The sequence below is a fragment of the Lepus europaeus genome, chromosome 5, assembly GCF_033115175.1.
Source record: "Lepus europaeus isolate LE1 chromosome 5, mLepTim1.pri, whole genome shotgun sequence".
In the NCBI taxonomy this organism is placed as follows: Eukaryota; Metazoa; Chordata; class Mammalia; order Lagomorpha; family Leporidae; genus Lepus; species Lepus europaeus.
Genome location: NC_084831.1, coordinates 102,200,279 through 102,221,755, shown reverse-complemented (window position 1 = coordinate 102,221,755; position 21,477 = coordinate 102,200,279). Strand labels below are relative to the sequence as shown.

General features: G+C 40.9%; 1 protein-coding gene across 1 annotated transcript in view; it reads left to right on the top strand.

Annotated features, from left to right (window-relative positions):
• LOC133760006 (mitochondrial adenyl nucleotide antiporter SLC25A24) overlaps window positions 1–21,477 on the top strand; it is a 60,975-nt gene that overhangs the window by 13,290 nt on the left and 26,208 nt on the right. Inside the window, exon 3 of the mRNA XM_062191860.1 lies at window positions 3,751–3,838. Coding sequence (XP_062047844.1) covers window positions 3,751–3,838 — 88 coding nt within the window. The remainder of the gene's footprint in view (window positions 1–3,750; window positions 3,839–21,477) is intronic.

Sequence of the window (21,477 nt, the reverse complement as noted above, 5' to 3'; positions counted from 1 at the left end):
AAGAAAACTCATACAAAGCTTTGTCCATTGAATTTTAAAAAGTGGATGTGGCCTGTCAAAAAATGTAATTATGGAACATTATACTGATTTGATTTAAAGCTATGGGTTAAAAATCATAAACATAGGGGTTGGTATTGTGATGCAGTGGATCAAGCCATTGCTTGCAACACCGGCATCCTATATTAGAGTGCTGGTTTGAGTCCCAGCTGCTCTGCTTCCATTCCAATTCCCTTCTAATGTGCCTAGGAAGGCAGCAGTAGATGGCCCAAGTACCTGGGCCCCACCACCTATGTGAGAGACCAGAATCCTGACTCCTGTCTTTGGTCTGGTTCAAACCTGGCCATTGTGGCCATATAGGGAGTAAACTAGTAGATAGAAGATCGCTTTTTCTTGCTTTCTCTGTCTCTCTCCCTCTTCTCTGTCACCCTGCCTTTCAAATAAATAAATAAATAAATCTTTAAAAATACATGTTTTTTCTTACCCTCTGGATAGAGATTTATTTTTGTTTGTATATAGGAATGAATATTGTATATTCTAAAATTTAAAAGACTGTCCAGTTATCTTACATTTGTTAGTTTTCTTGAAATAATTTAGAGAAGACACCATCTGATCCTGCAAATTAGGGGAAAATTAGCATATAAACATTTAAGGATGTACCTTTGGTTGAGATTATGGCTTCTCTATGTACATTGATAGCGTAGAGCCCCAGCAAGAACAAGGGTAGTAGGAGAAAGTGGAGTCACAGAGTCCTTGTCACCAGAGGCAGCCTTTAATAGGAAGGGGGGATTTACAAACATTTTAATGCAGCCCCAAATTCCTCTAATACTTACAAATGTTTAGAGTCAGTCTACTGGTCAACTTGTTATTCGAATTAAATAGGATGAGGGAAAATATGGGTCCGTATTGTGAAGTGGTCAATGGGCCTTAAAGTTTGCCAGCTCCTGGTTTATATTGAACATTGACTTCAGTTAAATTCAAAGCAACTTCCTTCAAACAAACAAGCTAAACCCTTTGAATGGTTTTGATGATTATCTAAATCTGTCAACCAAGAAGCACTGACATTTGTTAGACATTTGTTGCCTCTAATAACCCTTTGACCATATGCCCCAAGTGAGGAAACATTCAGTTCTTCCAATCACCTTTCCTTCTTCTCTGTAATCTTCATTCCCAACCTGGACCCTTTCCAGTGCAGCTGAGAGAAGACTGTGTACCATCAGAGCTGGCAGTAGCTGGATACGGGGCTATCCCAGGATCAACCGCTAATAATTCGACACACGTCAGCCTGGTGCATGAGTTATATACTCATCAGTTGTCTCTTTCAGAAATTCTAAACGAATCAGTGAAAACAATTAAAAATGAAATGTTGATACATTTGGAGTAAATATAAACAGCATCCTCTTTAATTTTTCTTGTGTGTATTTTGATTTCTCCATGTAGGTTCCTATTTTTATTTATCAGACTTCCTGAAAGCAAAGCATATATTGTTGATGCTCATTATTGTTGGGTTCTGCAACTTGGTACGATTTTACTCCAAAGTGTTTACTCACAGTGCTTTCCTGGTCATGCTGGATGAGCACAGAGCAGTGGAAAGTTGCAGTTTCTCAATACCTACATTCCTAGTGGAGGGAGACCACGGCGAGGATGCTCTGCCTTCCTGCTCCAGCTCTCGCCCTTTTTGTGGTCTATTTTGTATCAAGTTTTTTGCATTTTTGTATATTTTGTAATTTCACATTTTAAAACATTTCCAAGTGTTGGCTGAAGCATTGTTTCGTGTTCCTAAGCTCAAGAAAGCCATGTTATGCCTTAAGCTGGAATTGAATTTCACCATGAGCTCAATGTCCGTGAATGAAGACTGTACATTCAGTGAAGTATTTTAAGGCAGAAACATACAGAGACAAACTTTTGAAGATGGATGAAAACGTCACAGTCAGAGGCTCATGGGGAACCTATGGAGCAATGGTTCCCATAGGAACAGTGGTTCGGTATTTGCTGATTCAGTGCTCAGGTGATACAGAAGAGGAATACAGTGGACAACAAGAATTGACTGCATCTTGTGAAGAGTGCAGTCACGGGGAATCTTCAGAATGGTATTTCAGGAATTTCTTTGGTTGATCAGAGATGGTGCCTCTGACTCTCCTTGCAATGTCCAGAATCTCATGTTCTTTTCATCTCCCCAGGAGGGTTCTCTCAGAATCCCAATTCTTCAAGCTGCTTCTCCTAGGTGAAATCTTTCATATCTCCCTAATGGTGACTTTTGACTTCCTGTTGTCCTGGAGGAGTTTGCCATGGTGCTGCTGTGGCAGCAGATCCTCCCCTTGTTGTGTTTCACTGTATTCCATGGATCTGAATTAGTCTTAGGTCCTAAGGAGCCAACTTGAAGGAAATAAAATAGTGCCACAATTATTGCTTGTATTTTCTCTTTTTTTATTGTTTCGTTCTTTCTGTAAACACATGTTATAATGTCCCTAAAACCAATGTTTTCCTCTCTTTCATTGCTCCTCTGTCCTTGCTGTCTGTTTTTTTTTTTTTTTTTTAAGAGCAGGAGGCAGCTTTACCTGCTAAGCGCAAGCCCCACTTTCTCTGTTTTTACTGCCAGATTCTACAAAGAATAGTGCATGCTCCTTGCTTCCATTTCTTCATTTTCTAATTCTCTTTAATTCAATCAGGTTATATGACTTTATGTACTATAAATGTATAGCCATTGTTTTTTAAAGATTTATTTTATTTATTTGAAAAACAGTTACAGAGAGAGGCAGAGACAGAGAGGTCTTCCATCTGCTGGTTCACTTCCCAGTGGCCACAGCGGACAGAGCTGCACTGATCTGAAGCCAGGAGCCAGGAGCCTCTTCCAGGTCTCCCACGTGGGTGCAGGGGCCCAAGGACTTGGGCCATCCTCCATTGTAATCCCAGGCCATAGCAGAGAGCTGGATTGGAAGAGGAGCAGCTGGGACTAGAACCAGTGCCCATATGGGATGCCAGCGCTTCAGGCCAGGGTGTTAGGCCAGGGCATTAACCCACTGTGTCACAGCACCAGCCCCTAGCCATTTATTAAATGCAAAAATAGAGGCACTTTTTAAATGAATGAATTCTAATGTAATTGAATTTATCTTAGAATATCTTCATTTGAATCTCATTTCTACATGTTTTAAACTTTATATATATATATATATATATATATATATATATATATATTTAAGTATTTGAGAGGCCGAGAGAGTGACCTCTCTTCCACTGGTTCACTCCGCAGATGAGCACAATGGGGACTGGGAGCACAATCCAGGTCTCCTATGTAGGTGGCAGGAACTCGGGGAGCCATCCCTGCTGACTCCCAGGGTCTGCATTAGCAGGAAGTTGGAATTGAGCCAGAGCCAGTTCTCAAACCCAGGTTCTCTGATGTGGGACACAGGTGTCTTTAACAGCTAGGCTAAACTCACAAACCCCTGCTATTTCTTCATTTCATTACTTGGTAAGGCCACTTGAGCTACCAGTCTCATTGTCCTCAGAGGAGCATCATTCTCTACAACACTGTTATGACTACTGAATGAAATAATGTGTGAATACTTGCTTAGTGCATTTATTTAAATATTGATGTCATCATGTATATTCAAGCACATCCATAACTCATAAAAATGCATATTTTTGCCTTAATCATTTCAAAGTTTTCTATTAAATGAGAGATTCAAACTTTATGATTTGTAAGATCCTTGTCAATTCTGACTCTTGATTTTTGCCATTTTCATTTTTTTACAGGAAAAATTGAAGCTTCAGAAATTGTCCAGTCTCTCCAGACACTAGGTCTGACCATTTCTGAGCAACAAGCAGAGTTGATTCTTCAAAGGTAAGCTCTTCTTACTGATGATTGTTTCTGATATTTATCTTAATAGTCTGCATTACTGATGATCAGTATTTGCAAGTGTGGTTCTAAAATACCTCGTTATGCTGCACAATGCCTTATCCACACTGCACCTCCACTTTTTCCATTTTCTATGCATGCAAATATTTTAAGTGTCAGAAGGCAACTGTAAGCTCAGACTGGACTCTTTCTTCCTTAATAGTTGAGACAAGGACTGTTCAAAGTCATTGCATCTTGAAGTTAATTTCACTCTTTTTTTTTTTTTTTTTTGGAACTTAATTAACTTTAAAGAAGCACCCAAGGATGACACATCTTTTGCAAGCACTTAGACATAATTATAATACAACTCTTTGAGGATAGAGGTCCTGCATGGGAAGTTAGTACACAGTGACTCCTGTTGTTAATTAACAAGTAACACTCTTATGTATGATCAGTGACCACCTGAGGCTCTTGACATGAGCTGCCTAGGCTATGGAAGTAATTTGAATACACAAACTCCATCAGTATTTAGATAAGGCCATAAGCAGAGTGGAAGTTCTCTCCTCCTTTCAGAAAAAAGTACCGCCTTCTTTGATGACCACTTCTTTCCATTGAGGTCTCACCAACTGAGGTCCTTTTTGTAGGACATTTTTTTGCCACAGTGTCTTGGTTTTCGGTGCCTGAAATGCTCTCTTGACCAGAATGCCTTAAGGGCTGACTCGTCATAGTGCTACTTAAAGCCATTGTCATTCTGAGTCTGCTGTGTGGACTGCTTCCCATGTTAGAGCATTCACTCCTTTTTAATTCTATCTATTATCACCGGACACTTAATCCTATCTATATGATCACTTAACACTTAAGATGGTATTTTTACCACCCAACTTAAGGGGTTTGGGGTCCCATGGCAAGTTTTTAAACTGTACCCTTAGAAAGAAGTCCATAGGAATGTATGCAAAACTATACAGCTTTACAGTTAAAAATTTCATACATTTCATAATTACAACTTTAGGAACATGGTGATTCTTTCCAATGTGCCTGCCCTCCCACTCCTTTTCCTCCTCCCTGTCTTGTTCCCATTCTTATTTTTTTTTTTTTACTGAGATCTATTTTCAATTGACTTTATACACTTATGTTTAACTCTATGTTAAGTAAAGAGTTCAGCAAACAGTAGAAAAAAAAAGCAACTAATCGTCAACAGTCAAGACAAGGGCTGTCTAAGTCATTGCTTCTCAAAGTGTCACTTTCACTTCTATAGATTGCATTTGAGGTGTTCTGATAGTTACATGGGTCAGGAAGAACATATGGTATTTGTCTTTTGTGATTGGCTTATTTCACTAGTATAATGGTTTCCAGATTCATCCATTTTGTTGTAAAATGATTGAATTTCATTTTTTTGGCCACTGTGTTGTATTCTGTGGTGCATTTATACCATAATTTCTTTATCTAGACTTCAGTTTGGGTTGATTCCATGTCTTAGCTATTGTGAATTGAGCTGCAATAAACATGGGCGTGTAAATAACTCTTTCATATGCTGATTTCATTTTCCTTGGGTAAATTCCCAGGAGTGGGATGGCTGGGTCATATGGTAGGTCTATATTCATTTTTCAGAGGTATCTCTGTACTGTCTTCCATAGTGGCTTTACCAGTGTACATTCCCACCAACAGTGGATTAGGATATCTTTTTCCTACATCCTTGCCAGTATTTGTTGTTTGTTGACTTCTGTGTAAAAGTCATTCTTCCCAGGGTGAGGTGAACCCTCATTGTGGTTTTGATGTGCATTTTCCTGATGGCTAGTGATTCTGAGCATTTTTTCATGTATCTGTTGACCACTTGGATTTCCTCTTTCTTTCTCTTTCTTTCCTTCTTTCTTTCTTTCTTTCTTTCTTTTTTTTTGACAGGCAGAGTTAGACAGTGAGAGAGAGAGCGAGACAGAGAGAAAGGTCTTCCTTCCGTTGGTTCACCTCCCAAATGGCCGCCAGGGCTGGCATGATGCGCTGATCCAAAGCCAGGAGCCAGGTGCCTCCTCCTGGTCTCCCATGTGGGTGCAGGGCCCAAGCACTTGGGCCATCCTCCACTGCCCTTCTGGGCCACAGCAGAGAGCTGGACCAGAAGAGGAACAACTGGGACTAGAACCCGGGGTGTCGGCGCCAAAGGTGGAAGATTAGCCCAGCGAGCCGTGGCGCCAACCTGGATTTCCTCTTTTGAGAAATGCCTGTTTAAGTCCTTTGCCCACATCTTAACTGGGTTGTTTGTTTTGTTGTTGTTGAGTATCTTGATCTTTTTATATATTCTGATTATTAATCCTTTATCAGTTGCATAGTTTGCAAATAATTTCTCCCATTTTGTCAGTTGTATCTTCATTTTCCTGAGTGTTTCTTTTGCAGTACAGAAGCTTCTCAATTTGATGTAATCCCATTTGTTAATTTTAGCTTTGATTGATTGTGCCTCTGGGGTCTTTTCAAAGAAATTATTGCCTATGCTAACTTGCAAGGCTTTCCCAATGTTCTCTAATAATTTGATGGTACCTGGTCATATATTTAGTTCTTTAATGCATTTTGAGTGGATTTTTGTGTAAGTTGTAAGGTAGGGGTCTTGCTTCATACTTCTGTATGTGGAAATCCAGTTTTCCCAGCACCATTTGTTGAAGAGACTGGTTTTAGCTCCTTGATCAAATACAAGTTGGTTGTAGATGATTAGATTGATTGCTGGCATTTTTATAATGTTCCATTGGTCTACACATCTGTTTTTGTACCAGTACTAGTCAGTTTTGATTATAACTGCCATGTAGTATGCCTTAAAATCTGGTATTGTGATGCCTCAGTTTTGTTTTTGTTAAGATGGTGTTAGCTATTCAGAGTCTCCTGTGTTTCCATGTGAATTTCAGCATCATTTTTCTATATCTTAGAAGAATGTCCTTGGTATTTTGATTGATGTCACATTGAATCTGTAAATTGTTTTTGGAAGTATGGACATTTTGATGATATTGATTCTTCCAACCCATGAACATGGAATATTTTTCCATTTTTTGTATCTTCTATTTTTTTTCTTTAATGTTTTATAATTGTTGTGTAGAGATCTTTGACATCTTTAGTTAAATTTATTCCAAGGTAATTGTTTTTTTTTGTAGCTATTATGAATGGGATTGATCTCAGAAGCTTGTACTCAGCTGTGGCATTGTCTGTGTATACAAAGGCTGTTGATTTTTGTGTGTTGATTTTATATCCTGCTGCTTTGCCAAACTCTTTTATGAGTTCCAATAGTCTCTTAGTGGAGTTCTTTGGATCCCCTAGATTGAATCATATCATCTGCAAAGAGGGATAGTATGATTTCCTCCTTCCCAATTTGTATCCTTTTGATTTCTTTTTCTTGCCTAATGGCTCTGTATACAACTTCCATGAATATAAATGAATAGCAGTGGTGAAAGTGGGCATCCTTGTCTGGTTCCGGATCTCAGTGGGAATGCTTCCAACTTTCCCCCATTTAATAAGACATTGACTATGGGTTTGTCATAAATTGCCTTGATTGTGTTGAGGAATGTTGCTTCTATACCCAGTTTTCTTAAAGTTTTCATGAAAGGGTGTTGTATTTTATAAAATGCTTTCTCTGCATCTATTCAGATAATCATATGGCTTTTGTTCTTAAATTTGTTAATGTAATGTATCACATTGATTGATTTATGAATATTGAACCATCTCTGCATACCAGGGATAAATGCCACTTGGTCCTGGTGAATGATCTTTCCGATGTGTTGTTGGATTCGATTAGCTAGTATTTTTTATTTTTCCCAAAGAAACCTTTTATTTAAGGACTACAAGCCTCATGCATTTCATAAGTACAACTTTAGGAATATAGTGATTCTTCTCACCATACCCACCCTCCCACCCATGCTCTCATCACTCCTCCTCTTCCTCCTTCTCCCATCCCCAGACCCCTTCTCCACTAAGATCTATTTTCAATTAACTTTATATACAGAAGACCAACTCTATACTAAGTAAAGAGTTCAACAGTTTGCAAAACAAAACAAAACAAAACAAAACAAAAACCCTGTTCCTCAATAGTGAAACAAGGGCTGTTCTAAGTCATTACATATTGAAGTACAGAGAGGGCTCTCTGGGTTCTGCAGGTTCATACTGGTATTTATTTCTGTGCTAGCAAGGAGAGCCCTGTCTCTTATCCAGTCATGTGAATAGTCAATAATATGATGAATCTTGACACTTCTTATCCTGAAAGAATGAATTCTCCAGTCACTTTCAGAATCCTGGTGGGGAAAAGGACTGCCAATTTGTAGACTTAACATCTCCTGCTGTTGTTCCTCTGCCTTTTGAGGCCTTGAAAGAAAGAGTCCATGTTCATCAGGGAAATTAGTCTATAGTTTTCTTTTTCTGTTGCATCTTTTTCAGGTTTAAGAATTAAGGTGATGTTGGCTTCATAGAAAGAATTTGGGAGAGTTCTATCCCTTTCAATTGTTTTGTAGAGTTCTTCTTTAAACGTCTGGTAGAATACAGCAGTGAAACCATCTGGTCCTGGGCTTTTCTTTGTTGGGAGGGTCTTTATTACTGATTCCTTTTCTGTCTTGGTTATGAGTCTGTTTAGGTTTTCTATGTCTTCATGGCTCAATTTAGGTAGGTTGTATGTGTCTGGGAATCTATTCATTTCTTCTAGGTTTCCTGGTTTGTTGGCATGCAGCTCTTTTTAGTAATTTCTGATGATTATTTTTGTAGTGTCCAACTCTTGGGACCACTTTTTTAATGATAACAGAAATAAGAAAGGAGAGTGCATTATGGTAATATTCTTGTGATTGTTTTTAGTTTCCATATTATCTAAAAATGTTTCTGCAAAATGACTTCGTTGTCAGATTTATCTCCTTTTACATCTGTACCAGTGGCATTTTCCCCCATTCTGTGTGTTCACATTTTCTTTTATAAGCAGATGCCCAGTAGGAAGTCTTGAAGTCTCAAAGCTGATCACAGTTACTTTTGTGAGCACTGGGTGAGGAAGGTCTGCAGAGGAAATGAAAAACTGAGATATGAAAAGGAGAAAAATAGAATTTTGACGTTGGGACCTCGCACTTACAGCATTCTGCTTCTAAAATCACACTCTGCCAGGACAGTAGGGTTTCTTCCTCAGGCTCTTGGGCCACAACTAGTATTCCTGTATTCCATTTGATGGCTTTAGGAGTAATGTAAATTCTAAGCCCCAGATCCAGAATAGGTAAATGTGTCAGCTCGGGCTGCCTTCAACGACAGGAATTAACTTTCTCACTGTTCTGGAGATGCGAAGTCCAAGATCAGAATGCCAGGATGGTTGGGTTTTGGTGAAGGCTCTCTTTGTGGTTTGCAGATGCCAACTTGTTACTGTGTCTGGGGGAAAGGGAGTGAGAGAGGGAGCAGGAGCAGGAGCAGGGAGAGGAAAGGAGAGAGAGAAAAGGAAGGGGATCACTCTCACTTCCTCTTATAAGGCTGCAGCCCTATCAGATTAGGGCCCTCCCTTAGGACCTCATTCAACCTTAATTACCTCCTAGAGAATCTGTCTCCAAATATAGTCACATTGGTAAAGGCTTCAACATAGAAATTTTGTGAGGGGAGACTAGTCAGTCCATAGCAAAGGAGGAAGCAGAGGGGTGGATATTTAAAAGTAGCTATCTTAACTTTATAAGTCATTATTTTATGATAGCTTTATTGATTCATAGACTGTAGAGTCCACTCTTAAAGTTCAGTGGTTTTTAGTATGTTCATGGCAACGATGTAGGCAACGATCACCACTAACTCAGAGTATTTCCTCACCTCTGAAAGTAGCCCATCCCCGCGAGCCCCCAGTGACTCAGGACCTACTTTCTGTCGCTGTGGATTTGTGTATCTGTACATCTCCTATGTGTCTGTTATGTATTTATTTATTTTACTTAGCATGATTTCAAAGTTTATCTGTGTTGTAGCACAGATAAGTACTTCACTCCTTTTTTTAGGCCAATTAATATTCCACTGTATGTATATATAGTATACGTTATTTATTAATTAATAGATGGACATTTGGCTTGTTTTCATTTTCTTGGCTGTCTGTGACACTGCTCTGAGCAGTCACGTTCATAGTATTGTATGAGTACACGTATTCAGTTCTCCTAAGTATTTGCCTGGAGTGCAATGTACTAAATCTGCCTAACGTTTCAAAGAACTACCAAGCTGTTTCCCAAGCAGTTGCACTGTTTAGCATCCCAGGAGCAATGTGTGAAGGTTTCAGTTTCTCCACATCACATCCACAGTGCTGCCTTTAACTGTGTGTCTTTTCATTTTTGTTTTTAAGATTTATGTTATTATTTGAAAAGCACAGTGACAGAGAGAATTGAGGGAGGGAGGAAGGGAGGAAGAGAGAGAAAGACGGAGAGAGGGAGAGGGGGAGAGAGGGAGAGAGGGAGAGAGGGAGAGAGAGATTGATTTTCCATCTGCTTGCTGGTTCACTCCCCAAATGGCACAACAGCTAGCGCTGGCCCAGGCCAGAGCCAGGAGCCAGGAGCCGCATCTGGGTCTCCCACGTGGGTGCAGAGACCCCAACACTTGGGCCATCTTCTACTGATTTACTAGGAGCATTGGCAGGGAGCTGGGTCAGAACTGCAGCCCCTGGGACTCAGTCCAGCTCCCTGATAGGGGATGCTGGTGCCACAGTGGCAGCTTCACCTGCTTTACCACAACGTTGGCCTCACAGCTTTTGATTTTAATCATCTGTTGATTCTGTTTCTCTAGGCAACCCTGACTAACACAGGGAGAGTATGAAGTGGCCTCTCACTGTGGTTTTAGTTTGTATTTTCCTGATGATTAATGAGTGGTGTATGCTTTGGTAATGCTGAGCTTTTTTTTTTTAAAGATTTATTTTATTTATTTGAAAGACAGAGTTACAGAGAGGTAGAGGCAGAGAGAGAGGTCTTCCATCCGCTGGTTCACTCCCCAGATGGCTGCAATGGTCAGGAGCCAGGAGCTTCTTCCAGGTCTCCCACATGGGTATAAGGGCTCAAGGACTTGGGCCATCCTCTACTGCCATCCCAGGCCATAGCAGAGAGCTGGATCGGAAGAGGAGCAGCTGGGACTAGAACCGGTGCCCATATAGGATGCCAGCACTTCAGGCCAGAGCTTTAACCTACTGAACCACAGTGCCAGCCCCACTGGGGTATTTTTAATACTAACGTTTATACTCCTTCGCTGAAAATACTAGCAAAATGTTTAAAAGGCCAAATGTAACCAGGGTTTTCTTTTTCTTTCCTTTTTTTTTTTTTTTTTAAAAAAAGATTTATTTGTTTACTTGAGAGGCAGAGCCACAGATAGAGACAGAGTTTTTCCATCCACAGGTTTACTCTCCAGATGGCTGCAAGAGCCTGAGCTGGGCCGATACGAAACCAGGAGCCAGGAGCTTCTTCTGGGTCTCCCATGTGGGTGCAGGGGCCCAAGGACTTGGGCTGTCTTCTACTGTTTTCCCAGGCCATCAGCAGGGAGCTGGATCAGAAGTGGAGCAGCTGGGTCTTAAACCGGTGTCCATATGGGTTGTTGGCACCAAAGCCAGATGCTTAACCTACTAGGCCATAGCACTGGCCCCATGACCTGGATTTTCAGTGGTGGAAGCTGTGGACCTTCCCTCAAGAGCTGAGCCATCAGTGTGACTCACGCAGCTCCACGTGCCAGTTTCTTTTCCACCACTGCACTCTCCCTCCATGTGCCAGAGATCTGAAAGGTGCTGATGGAAGCAGGTGTAGCCAGGTCATCCACACGGAAGGGTGGAGTTACTCAGTTGAAATACAACCTCCGAGAACCATGGTTACAATGTGTGGGCCACTGAGGTCTTATTTATCCTCTGCCCTCGAATGAAAATCCATGCTTCTTTTTGACTTTTATCTCCATCTCACTTCTTATTTTCTTACCTCTAGATTTTTTCCCCCAGGTTTATTGAGGACCTTGGCACCTGCATCCTCACCCTCCATCCTTGAAGACTTTAGTGTTCTGGCTGGTGACTCATGTTTCACCTTAGCTTTGTACTCCTTGCCCCAGCTCCTAATTCTTTCATCTCCATTCTGCCTTGGCAACCCACTCCCTCTCAGGATCCTGCTGTAGCTGAGTCTTGTCCTTTCTGGGTCTCAAATGCCTGTATGTTCCTTTCTCTTTTTTTAATAATTTTTAATTAATTGATTAATTAATTTTTATTTAAAAAGCAGAGAGACAGAGACAGACAGACAGAGATCTCCCATCCACTCGTTCATTCCTTAAATGCCCAAAATACCTGGGGCTGATCCAGGCTGAAGCTGGGATCTGGGAACTCATTCCAGGTCTCCTATGTGCACGGCAGGGACCTGGCCACTTGAGCCATCACCTGCTGCCTCCCAGGGTGTACATTAGCAGGAAGCTTGAATGAGGAGTGAAGCTGGGACTCAAGCCCCGGCACTTGGGTATGGGCTGCAGCCATCTCAAGTGGCAACTTGCCCAACAGCCACCCATTGTATGCTCCCTTCTGGTCCTCTTCCAGCTTTTACATATTTCCTTTGCACTTGGCTTGTGGTGCAGAGATTGCTTGCTCTGCATTTCCACCAGCCTTCTGTCTCCTCTTGATCCAGTTCCTTTCAGCAGCCCCCTTGCTCTCCCCCTAACCCTGAGACATGCTGCTGATGCCCTTCTTAGCCCTGCCTTGGAGGCCATCGAACATTTCTAGAGGAATGAAGCTATGTGAACTAGTAGCCAGAAATGTAACGCCTTTATTCTCAGTTGACCCCAGGTCTGATGCTTTGTGTATCTACCCCAGCCACATTGTCTTCCATCCCATCAGTGACCACTGCAGCTGTGTGCTGTGTTCTTCCTGCCTCCCTCTCTTTTCACAGCTGGGTATTCTCAGTCTCTTCAAAGAAGAAGTTAAGCTGATCAGGTGTGAAATCTGTTAATTGTACTCCAACTGATTTTTTTTTTCCACTTGTTTGAATTTACTGAAGTCTTTTCCAACTTGGGGGCTTCTGTTTGCACTTCTGGTTGCCTAAGAGATTGAGCCCTTATCGTGTAGGAACTTTGAGTTCCACAACTTCAGACAGATGAATCATCCTATCTAAATTAGCTCCTCTCCCACCTTTGCCCAAGTTATTCTTTATCTATGCAACTTATGGTTTGTAACCACTGACTGCTTTGTGTAGCTCAGTGGTTGTAAGTATAGTTTCTAGAGTTAGAATGCATGGGTTTATAGACATCATTCCACTCTATTTACTAGCTCTGTAGCCTAGGACAAAGTCTGTAGCCTTTCTGTAAAGCAGACTGTAGTAAGTACATAGACTTATTATAAGGATAAAGTCAGTTAACTTTGCAGTTCTTGGAACAATATCTAGAAAATGCTCAATGAATTTTTTTTTTGTTAGCCAAAAGGCTGAAAAGCAATACAGCCATACTTTTTTATTTTTTCATGTTTTTAGAAAACTTTAATAAATATAAATGTTGAAAGTACAACTTTTGGATTATGGCAGTTTTCCCCACCATAACCACTCTCCCACCCCAAAACCATCCCATCTCCTACTCCCTCTCCCATCCCATTCTTCATTAAGATTTATTTTTAATTATCTTTATATGCAGAAGATCAACTTAGTATATATTAAGTAAATATTTCAACAGATTGCACCCATACAGACACACAAAGTATAAAGTGCTGTTTGAATACTTGTTTTACCATTAATTCTCATAGTACAACACATTAAGGACAGAGATCCTACATGGGGAGGAAGTGCACAGTGACTCCTTCTGTTGATGATACAGCTATACGTTTTAAAAAGGAAGCAGATTTTGAATGATACAGAAAAGGCACAATAAACAATATCAGGAATGAAAAGGGAGACATTGCTGTAGATGCTTTAGCTTTAGAAGGTTGGATTGAGTGCATCCATATCTACAAATCTGAAAGTATTAAGTGAATTTGACAAGTTTCTATAAAAATACAACTTACTAGTAGTGTCTCAAGAATTATCTTACCACAATAAATGAAACAAATTCATACACAGGAATCTTAGTCCCAGGTAGCTTCCTTGTGAAGCAGACTGCGTACCCAAAGAGCAAATAATTTCAATCTTACAAACTCATATAGGTATTAGAAAAGGAGCAAAAGGTTTCCCAGCTGATGTGAAAGGCCCAGGACAAAAATGCTCAATGAATGTTACCTAATGCTTGTTATTATGTAGTATCTGTCTTTCACACTGCCTCATAAATTTTGAGGGTACAGGACACGTTACCTGATTTGGCTCAGCAATTAAGACTCTGGGCATCCCATATCAGAATGCCTGTGTTCTACTTCCAGCTCTACTTTTGATTACAACTTCCGGCTAATGTGTACTCTGGGAGGTTGCAGGTGATGGCTTAAGTACTTGGGTCTCTGTCACCAACTTGGGACATGTAGATTAGGTTCTTGATTGTTGGCTTCAGTCTGGCACAGCCCCAGCTATTGTGGATACTTGTGGGAGTGAAACAGTAGATGGAAGATCTCCCCCCCCCCCGTGCCCCCACTTTTAATAAATAAATAAATAAAATGAACACTACTTTATACTTAGTACTCTCTTTGCAATAGCAGACCTTCAGAAAATATTGAAGGATAAATAGAGGTTACCCTGGTGTAAAGTTGGGTGGAAAGCCATTCTGGGTAGAGGAAAGGGCAGACAGGCAGGGGTGGTGTCCACATTGGGTTTGGAGAATGGCCTGAGCAGTGTTTCTGGAGGTGCTTTCCTGACCATGATGGGCTGTCTCTCTGCTGGTGGCCTCTGGGCTGGTCGAGTGCTCCATTAGAACCAGCCATGAATGTAATCATAGTCAGTTAGTGGGATTTAAGAAATGGACACCTATAATACTGAACAACAATATACTAGGTCTAAGATTGTTATCTGACTCAGAAGGGTTGTGTCAAACAGTACTTTTAGATTTAGTTATGTGTACATGGTGAAATTTCAAGGGAAACCACTAAAAGTATGAGTTGAGTGTATAACTTTCAGAGTAGTGAGGTAAGAAGTGGAAAAGCAAATAAAGTGTAAAATCAGACAACCAAAGAAAGAGGGGAATGGAGAAGCGGAAGGGGAGATGGTAGAAATAAGTTCAAACCCCACCAAAAAATGCCCAATACTATTTTTCTCATTCCTTACTGTCAAATAATATAGTCTAAATAAAGTTTTTATCTTCTTTCCCAGGGGTCTGGGAGTGGGTGAAGAGTAAGTTAAAAGGGGATCATCTCTGGTCAGTCAGGACTTTCTCAGTTTGATATGGGTACATCTGAATCACATTATCTTCATACTGAAACTTTTATGACAATATAAAAAATTGAAAACATTATTCTCCATAGGGATGAAAGCCATATTAAATTTTTTATGATGCCATTTAAATCTTTTTTTTTTTTTTTGACAGGCAGAGTGGATAGTGAGAGAAAGAGAGAGAGAGAGAAAGAGAGAGAGAGAAAGGTCTTCCTTTTTGTCGTTGGTTCACCCTCCAATGGCCGCTGTGGCCGGCGCATCATGCTGATCCGAAGCCAGGAGCCAGGTGCTTCTCCTGGTCTCCCATTTGGGTACAGGGCCCAAGCACTTGGGCCATCCTCCACTGCCTTCCTGGGCCACAGCAGAGAGCTGGCCTGGAAGAGGGGCAACCGGGATAGAATCCTGCACCCCAACTGGGACTAGAACCTGGTGTGCCGGCGCCGCAAGGCGGAGGATTAGCCTGTTAAGCCACAGCGCCAGCCATGATGACATTTAAATTGCAGTAGATTTTTTAAAAAAAGATTTATTTTGGAAGAGTTACGGAGAAAGAAGGAGAGAGAGAAACAGAGAGATCTTCCATCCGCTGGTTCACTCCCCAGATGGCTCCAAGAGCCAGTGCTGGGCCAAGCCAAGGCCAGGAGCCAGAAGCTTCATTTGGGTCCCCCATGTGAGTGACATGAGCCCAAGCACTTGGATCATCTTCTGGTTTTCCCAGGATGTTAGCAGGGAGCTCAATAGGAAGCGGAGCAACTGGAACACAAACCAGCACCCACAGGGTTTCCCAGGTGATGGCTTTACTTGCTATGCCACAGTGCTGCCCCCTACAGTGGATTTTAATGCATGATAAAATAAAAATCAAGGTAAATTTTATTGGAAGAGCAAGATTGTCAGATGAAAGAAAGCAAAACTAACCAAAAGAAAGCTGGAGTGGCTGTATTAATATCAGGAAAATATAAGGCTAAAAGCATTAATGAAAATAATGTCACCACATTTTAAATAATTGAAAATGAAAATAATTGTCACCATAAATATAGAAAAATTTTGATCTGGCTGATAGAATTCTGGGGATGAATTAATATATCTATATCAATACATATATATGTAGATATAGTGAAATATTAACACATTTCTTCTTGTATTTGGTTGGTCAAGCAGAGAAAAGTTAATGAAGGCAAAAAGATTTAAATAAATAAGCTTAGTTTGATGAACATATAACAGAATATTATACCAAAAAATTAGAAAAGGTACATATATTTTTTTCTCAGGTACAGATGGAACATGTTTAAAAATTGATTTCACAGTAGGCCCTAAGACCAGACTCAATGTATTATAAATAATTGGTATCACAAAGACTATCTTCTCTGACCATTATGTGTTAAATTAGAAGTCAACAATGGAAATGAGTTATACAAACTGCCAATATTTCCAAAAATGATACTTCTCAATGACTTACGGTTCTAAGAGGAAATCATAAATGGACATTCACAGGTAGTTTGACTTAAAAACTTGAAAATTTTAAAACAAGTGGTATATTTCTTTTTTTTTTTTAAGATTTATTTATTTGAAAGAGTTACAGAGAGAGGTAGAGACAGAGGGAGAGGTCTTCCATCCTCTGGTTAACTGCCCAGTTGGCTGCAATGGCCGAAGCTATGCCGATCCAAAGCCAGGAGCCAAGAGCTTCTTCCAGGACTCCGAAGTGGGTGCAAGGGCCCAAGGACTTGGGCCATCTTCTACTGCTATCCCAGGCCATAGCAGAGAGCTGGATCAGAAGAGGAGCAGCCAGGACTAGAACTGGCACCCATATGGAATGCTGGCGCTTCAGGCCAGGGCTTTAACCCACCGCGTCACAGTGCCGGCCCCACAAATGGTATATTTCTAAGATAATATTTAGGCAAATGTTATAGTCCCAATGGTTTTATTAAAGAATAATTAAAGATGAAAATTAGTGTGCTAAGTTAGGGAAGAGAGTCCAGAATATATTTTTTTAAAAGATTTATTTATTTATTTGAAAGGCAGAGTTAGAGAGAGGCAGAAGCAGAGAGAAAAAGAGAGAGAGAGAGAGACAGAGAGAAGAAAGGTCTTCCGCCTGCTGGTTCATTTCTCAAATGGCCACAATGGCCAGAGCTGCCCCGATCCAAAGCCAGGAGCCAGGAGCTTCTTCCGGGTCTCCCATGTGAGTGCAGGGGCCCAAGAATTTGGGCCATCTCCTACTGCTTTCCCAGGCCATAACAGAGAGCAGGATTGGAAGTGGAGCAGCTGGGACTCGAGCCATCACCCATATGGGATGCTGGCACTGCAAGTGGTAGCTTTACCCACTATGCCACAGTGCCAGCCCCCACAATAATTTTGAAGAAGGTAGAGGAAGGAGGTTTATAATAAAGAAAATAGAACTGTACAGCAAATATGTAGTGACAAGATAAGCAAAGCCAAAAGCTAGTTGTTGGAAAAACCAATTTCTGAAGTGATTGCTGAAGATAAATTGGATGTGAATAAATTATGTTCAATTGCAAATAGATTCATCAGAAATCTTAACAAGATAAAATACTATAATTTCATCAAAAATGGAAAATATGCAATAGATGAATTTTTAAAAAAACACATGTAACTTATTGAAACAGAACAAAGAAGAAATGGTCCACTGTACCCAAACAATTAAAGAGATTGCATCAGGCATTAAAATTTTTCCTATAAAGGAAACTTCAGCCCCAGATGGTTCTTGCTAACTGTTGAAGGGCAGATCTACAAACATTTCCACAATAGAAGTACGATGTCCAATCTTTTGTGTATGGTAAATAAGAACATAATACCAAAAATAGACAAGTAAGGAAAGCAGGAAATGAGAGGTCAATATAATTTATGACTTAAGTGTAAAACTTTAGGGAACATATTAGTGAACTGAATCAGGTGTATGTAAAAAAACAGTGTGCCATGATCAATACATTTATCAGAGCAACTTATAATATTAAATTAAAAGATAGTAAAGAAGATTCAGTATAGAAGAGATATCCCTTCTCTTCAAATGCACAGTAGAAATTCATTGCTACTGGAAAAAACCTATGTATTCATTTTTAGGTCAAACTGGGTCTCAAAATATATACCTATGTTAGACCCCAAAATAACCATGGCATTCTTCAAGAAGCATTAGCAGTTGAGAGCCTGTCCTGTTGGATACCAAGAGTTGTTATAAAACTAGCCGGCACCGTGGCTTAACAGGCTAATCCTCCGCCTTGCGGCGCCGGCACACCGGGTTCTAGTCCTGGTTGGGGTGTCGGATTCTATCCCAGTTGCCCCTCTTCCAGGCCAGCTCTCTGCTATGGCCTGGGAAGGCAGTGGAGGATGGCCCAAGTGCTTGGGCCCTGCACCCGCATGGGAGACCAGAAGAAGTGCCTGGCTCCTGGCTTCGGATCAGCGTGATGCGCCGGCCGCAGCGGCCATTGGAGGGTGAACCAACGGCAAAAGGAAGACCTTTCTTTCTGTCTCTCTCTCACTATCCACTCTGCCTGTCAAAAAAAAAAAAAAAAGAGTTGTTATAAAACTGTAATTAAGACTGTGGAATTGCTAAACAAATAGACAAGTAGACAAGTGACGCATAATACAGAGCCAGAGATGGACCCATTGGGATTTTAGATTTGTGATAGGGGAGGAGTAGCTTTGCAGATAACCAGGGAGAGGAGATACGGTGCACCTGGTTTCTCATGCAGATAGAAGTGGAATTGGATACCTAGCTCACACGGTACCCAGACATCAACCTAATTATGAAGCTGAACTAAAATACTCTGAGGCAGGGGGAAGTTTTTATTTCAGCGTGGGAAGAATTTTACTTATTTTTAAAAAGACTCAAGAAATGTTAACCACAAATGAAAAGGTTAACAAATTCAACTGTATTGAAATTAAGAACATCTATGTTGGGGCTGGCACTGTGGTGTAGCAGCCAAAGCCTCCACCTGCAGTGCCAGCATCTCACCCATATGGACACCAGTTTGAGTCCCAGCTGCTCCACTTCTGATCCAGCTCTCTGCCATGGCCTGGGAAAGCAGTAGAAGATGATCCAATTCCTTGGGCCCCTGCACCCACATGGGAGTCCTGGAAGAAGCTCCTGGCTCCTAGCTTTGGATTGGCACAGCTCCGGCCATTGCAGCCAGCTGGGGTCTGAACCAGTAGTTGGAAGACCTTTATCTCTCTCTCTGCCTCTCCTTCTCCCTCTGTAACTCTGACTTTCAAATAATTAAATAAATTTTTAAGAAAATCTGTGCTTGGACATCTTAAATAAAGTGAAAGACAAGGACAAAGTTACACGTAACTCGAGGGATTAGAATTAATAGTATGGGCCCTGCACCACGGCTTACTAGGCTAATCCGCCGCCTACGGCGCTGGCACCCTGGGTTCTAGACCTGGTTGGGGCGCTGGTTCTGTCCCAGTTGCTCCTCTTCCAGTCCAGCTCTCTGCTGTGGCCCGGGAGTGCAGTGGAGGATGGCCCAAGTCCTTGGGCCCTGCACCCGCATGGGAGACCAGGAGGAAGCACCTGGCTCCTGGCTTTGGATTGGCGCAGCGCGCTGGCCATAGCGGCCATTTGGGGTGTGAACCAAGGGAAGGAAGACCTTTCTCTCTGTCTCTCTCTCTCTCTCTCTAACTCTGCCTATCAAAAAAAAAAAAAAAAAAAAAAAAGGAATCAATAGTATGGGTAAATAAGAGAAAGACATATAGCCCATTGGAAAAATAAGAGAAGTTCAACCTCATTTGAAGAGAAACGGTAGTTAAACCCACAGAGTGACTACCTGACTAAGTAAGTGTCTTGTGATTTTAAGCTGAAGGATTTAGAATTTGTTTATTTATTCAGTAAATGTTTACCCTGTGTCAGGCACTGTTGTAGACACTATAGTTGTATTGCTGAAGGGAATCAACAGAAATCCGTGCCTCGTGGAGAATGCTTGTGTGGAGGGTGTTGGGGGTCGGGTCAGATGATAAAAAATTTCATTTAAGCGGGGAATAGTGATACAGGCAGAGCTGTGATGATTGCAACCCAGAATACTTATCAACAGAAGTGGTGACTGGGACTCTCAGGGAGGAATGGAATATGAACACCAGTGTGCTGGCACAGGTGACAATCTAAGTTTAATTTCACATATACAGATTAAAATCAAAAGTAGCCCTAGAAAAATGCAATAAGAAATATTTTAGAATTGTATTTTATTTCACTGCCATCTTTATATATAATTTTCACACAAATTATAGAATGTGACTTAGAAAAGATACCAAAACATTTTTTTCAGAGAAATCCATTAACTCCACAAATAAATAAGCACTTTCTTTGTGCCAGCCACTTTAGGAGCTGGGTAACAGCAGTGAGCAAGTCAGAATTCTGGCAGAGTTCAGAGTTGCACTTGGGATAAAGCAGGTACAAATAGCATTAATGCCACAAAACTTATAAAACAAGCCTAAAATTAAATACTTACATCTACAATTTGTTAATTTAAAAATTGAAATAAAATGTCCCTTATCCAAAATACTTGAGTCCAAAAGTGTTTTGGATTTTGGAACAATTGCACATAATGTGACATTTTGGGAAAAGCGTGACGTTTATGTTTCACATACACCTTGTACATGTACATGCAGCTGGCTTGTAACCTTGTACAACAGTTTTTCTGCACCTGCACTGTGCCTGAGACCCATCCTGTGAAGTCAGCTGTGGAATTTTCCACATAAGGCATCACGTTGGCATTTGAAAAGTTTTGGATTTTAGAGCAATTTGAGTTTCAGATTTTCAGATGAGGGGTACTCCATCTGTATCAGGATTTCTTCAACACAAAGGGCCTAGTCACCAAGAGTTTGATATTTTTCTTTTTGCAACCTATGCTAATTTTCTTAATTTGGATGAAGTTGGAGAAAGAAATTGGTAGCATATTTTGAATGTATTTAAAAATCATATCCAAGTGTTACAACAGAGCATTTAAAAAAATCTCTTAGCCAGTAGAAGAAAAATTGGATCATGAATCCATTCATCACTACCTCGTGTTTTTTTTTTTTTTTTAAATTTGTTTTAACGGTTTTGTCTATTTGAGAGGTAGAATTAGACAGAGAGAAAGGTCTTCCATCCACTGGTTCACTCCTCAGATGGCTGCAATGGCTGGAACTGGGTTTATCTGAAGCCAGGAGCCAGCAGCTTCTTCTGAGTCTTCCACATGTGTAGGGGCCCAAGCACTTGGGCCATCCTCGACTGCTTTCCCAGGCCCCAGCAGAGAGCTGGATTGGAAGAGTAATAACCAGGACTAGAACTGGCACCCATATGTGAAGCTGGCACCACAGATGGAGGCTCAGCCCACTACACCACAGCGCTGCCCCATACCTCGCAGTTTTTACCTTCCAGTTTTTATGTTTGATAGCTAATTGATTAGGGTTTGCCACAGTGTTGAG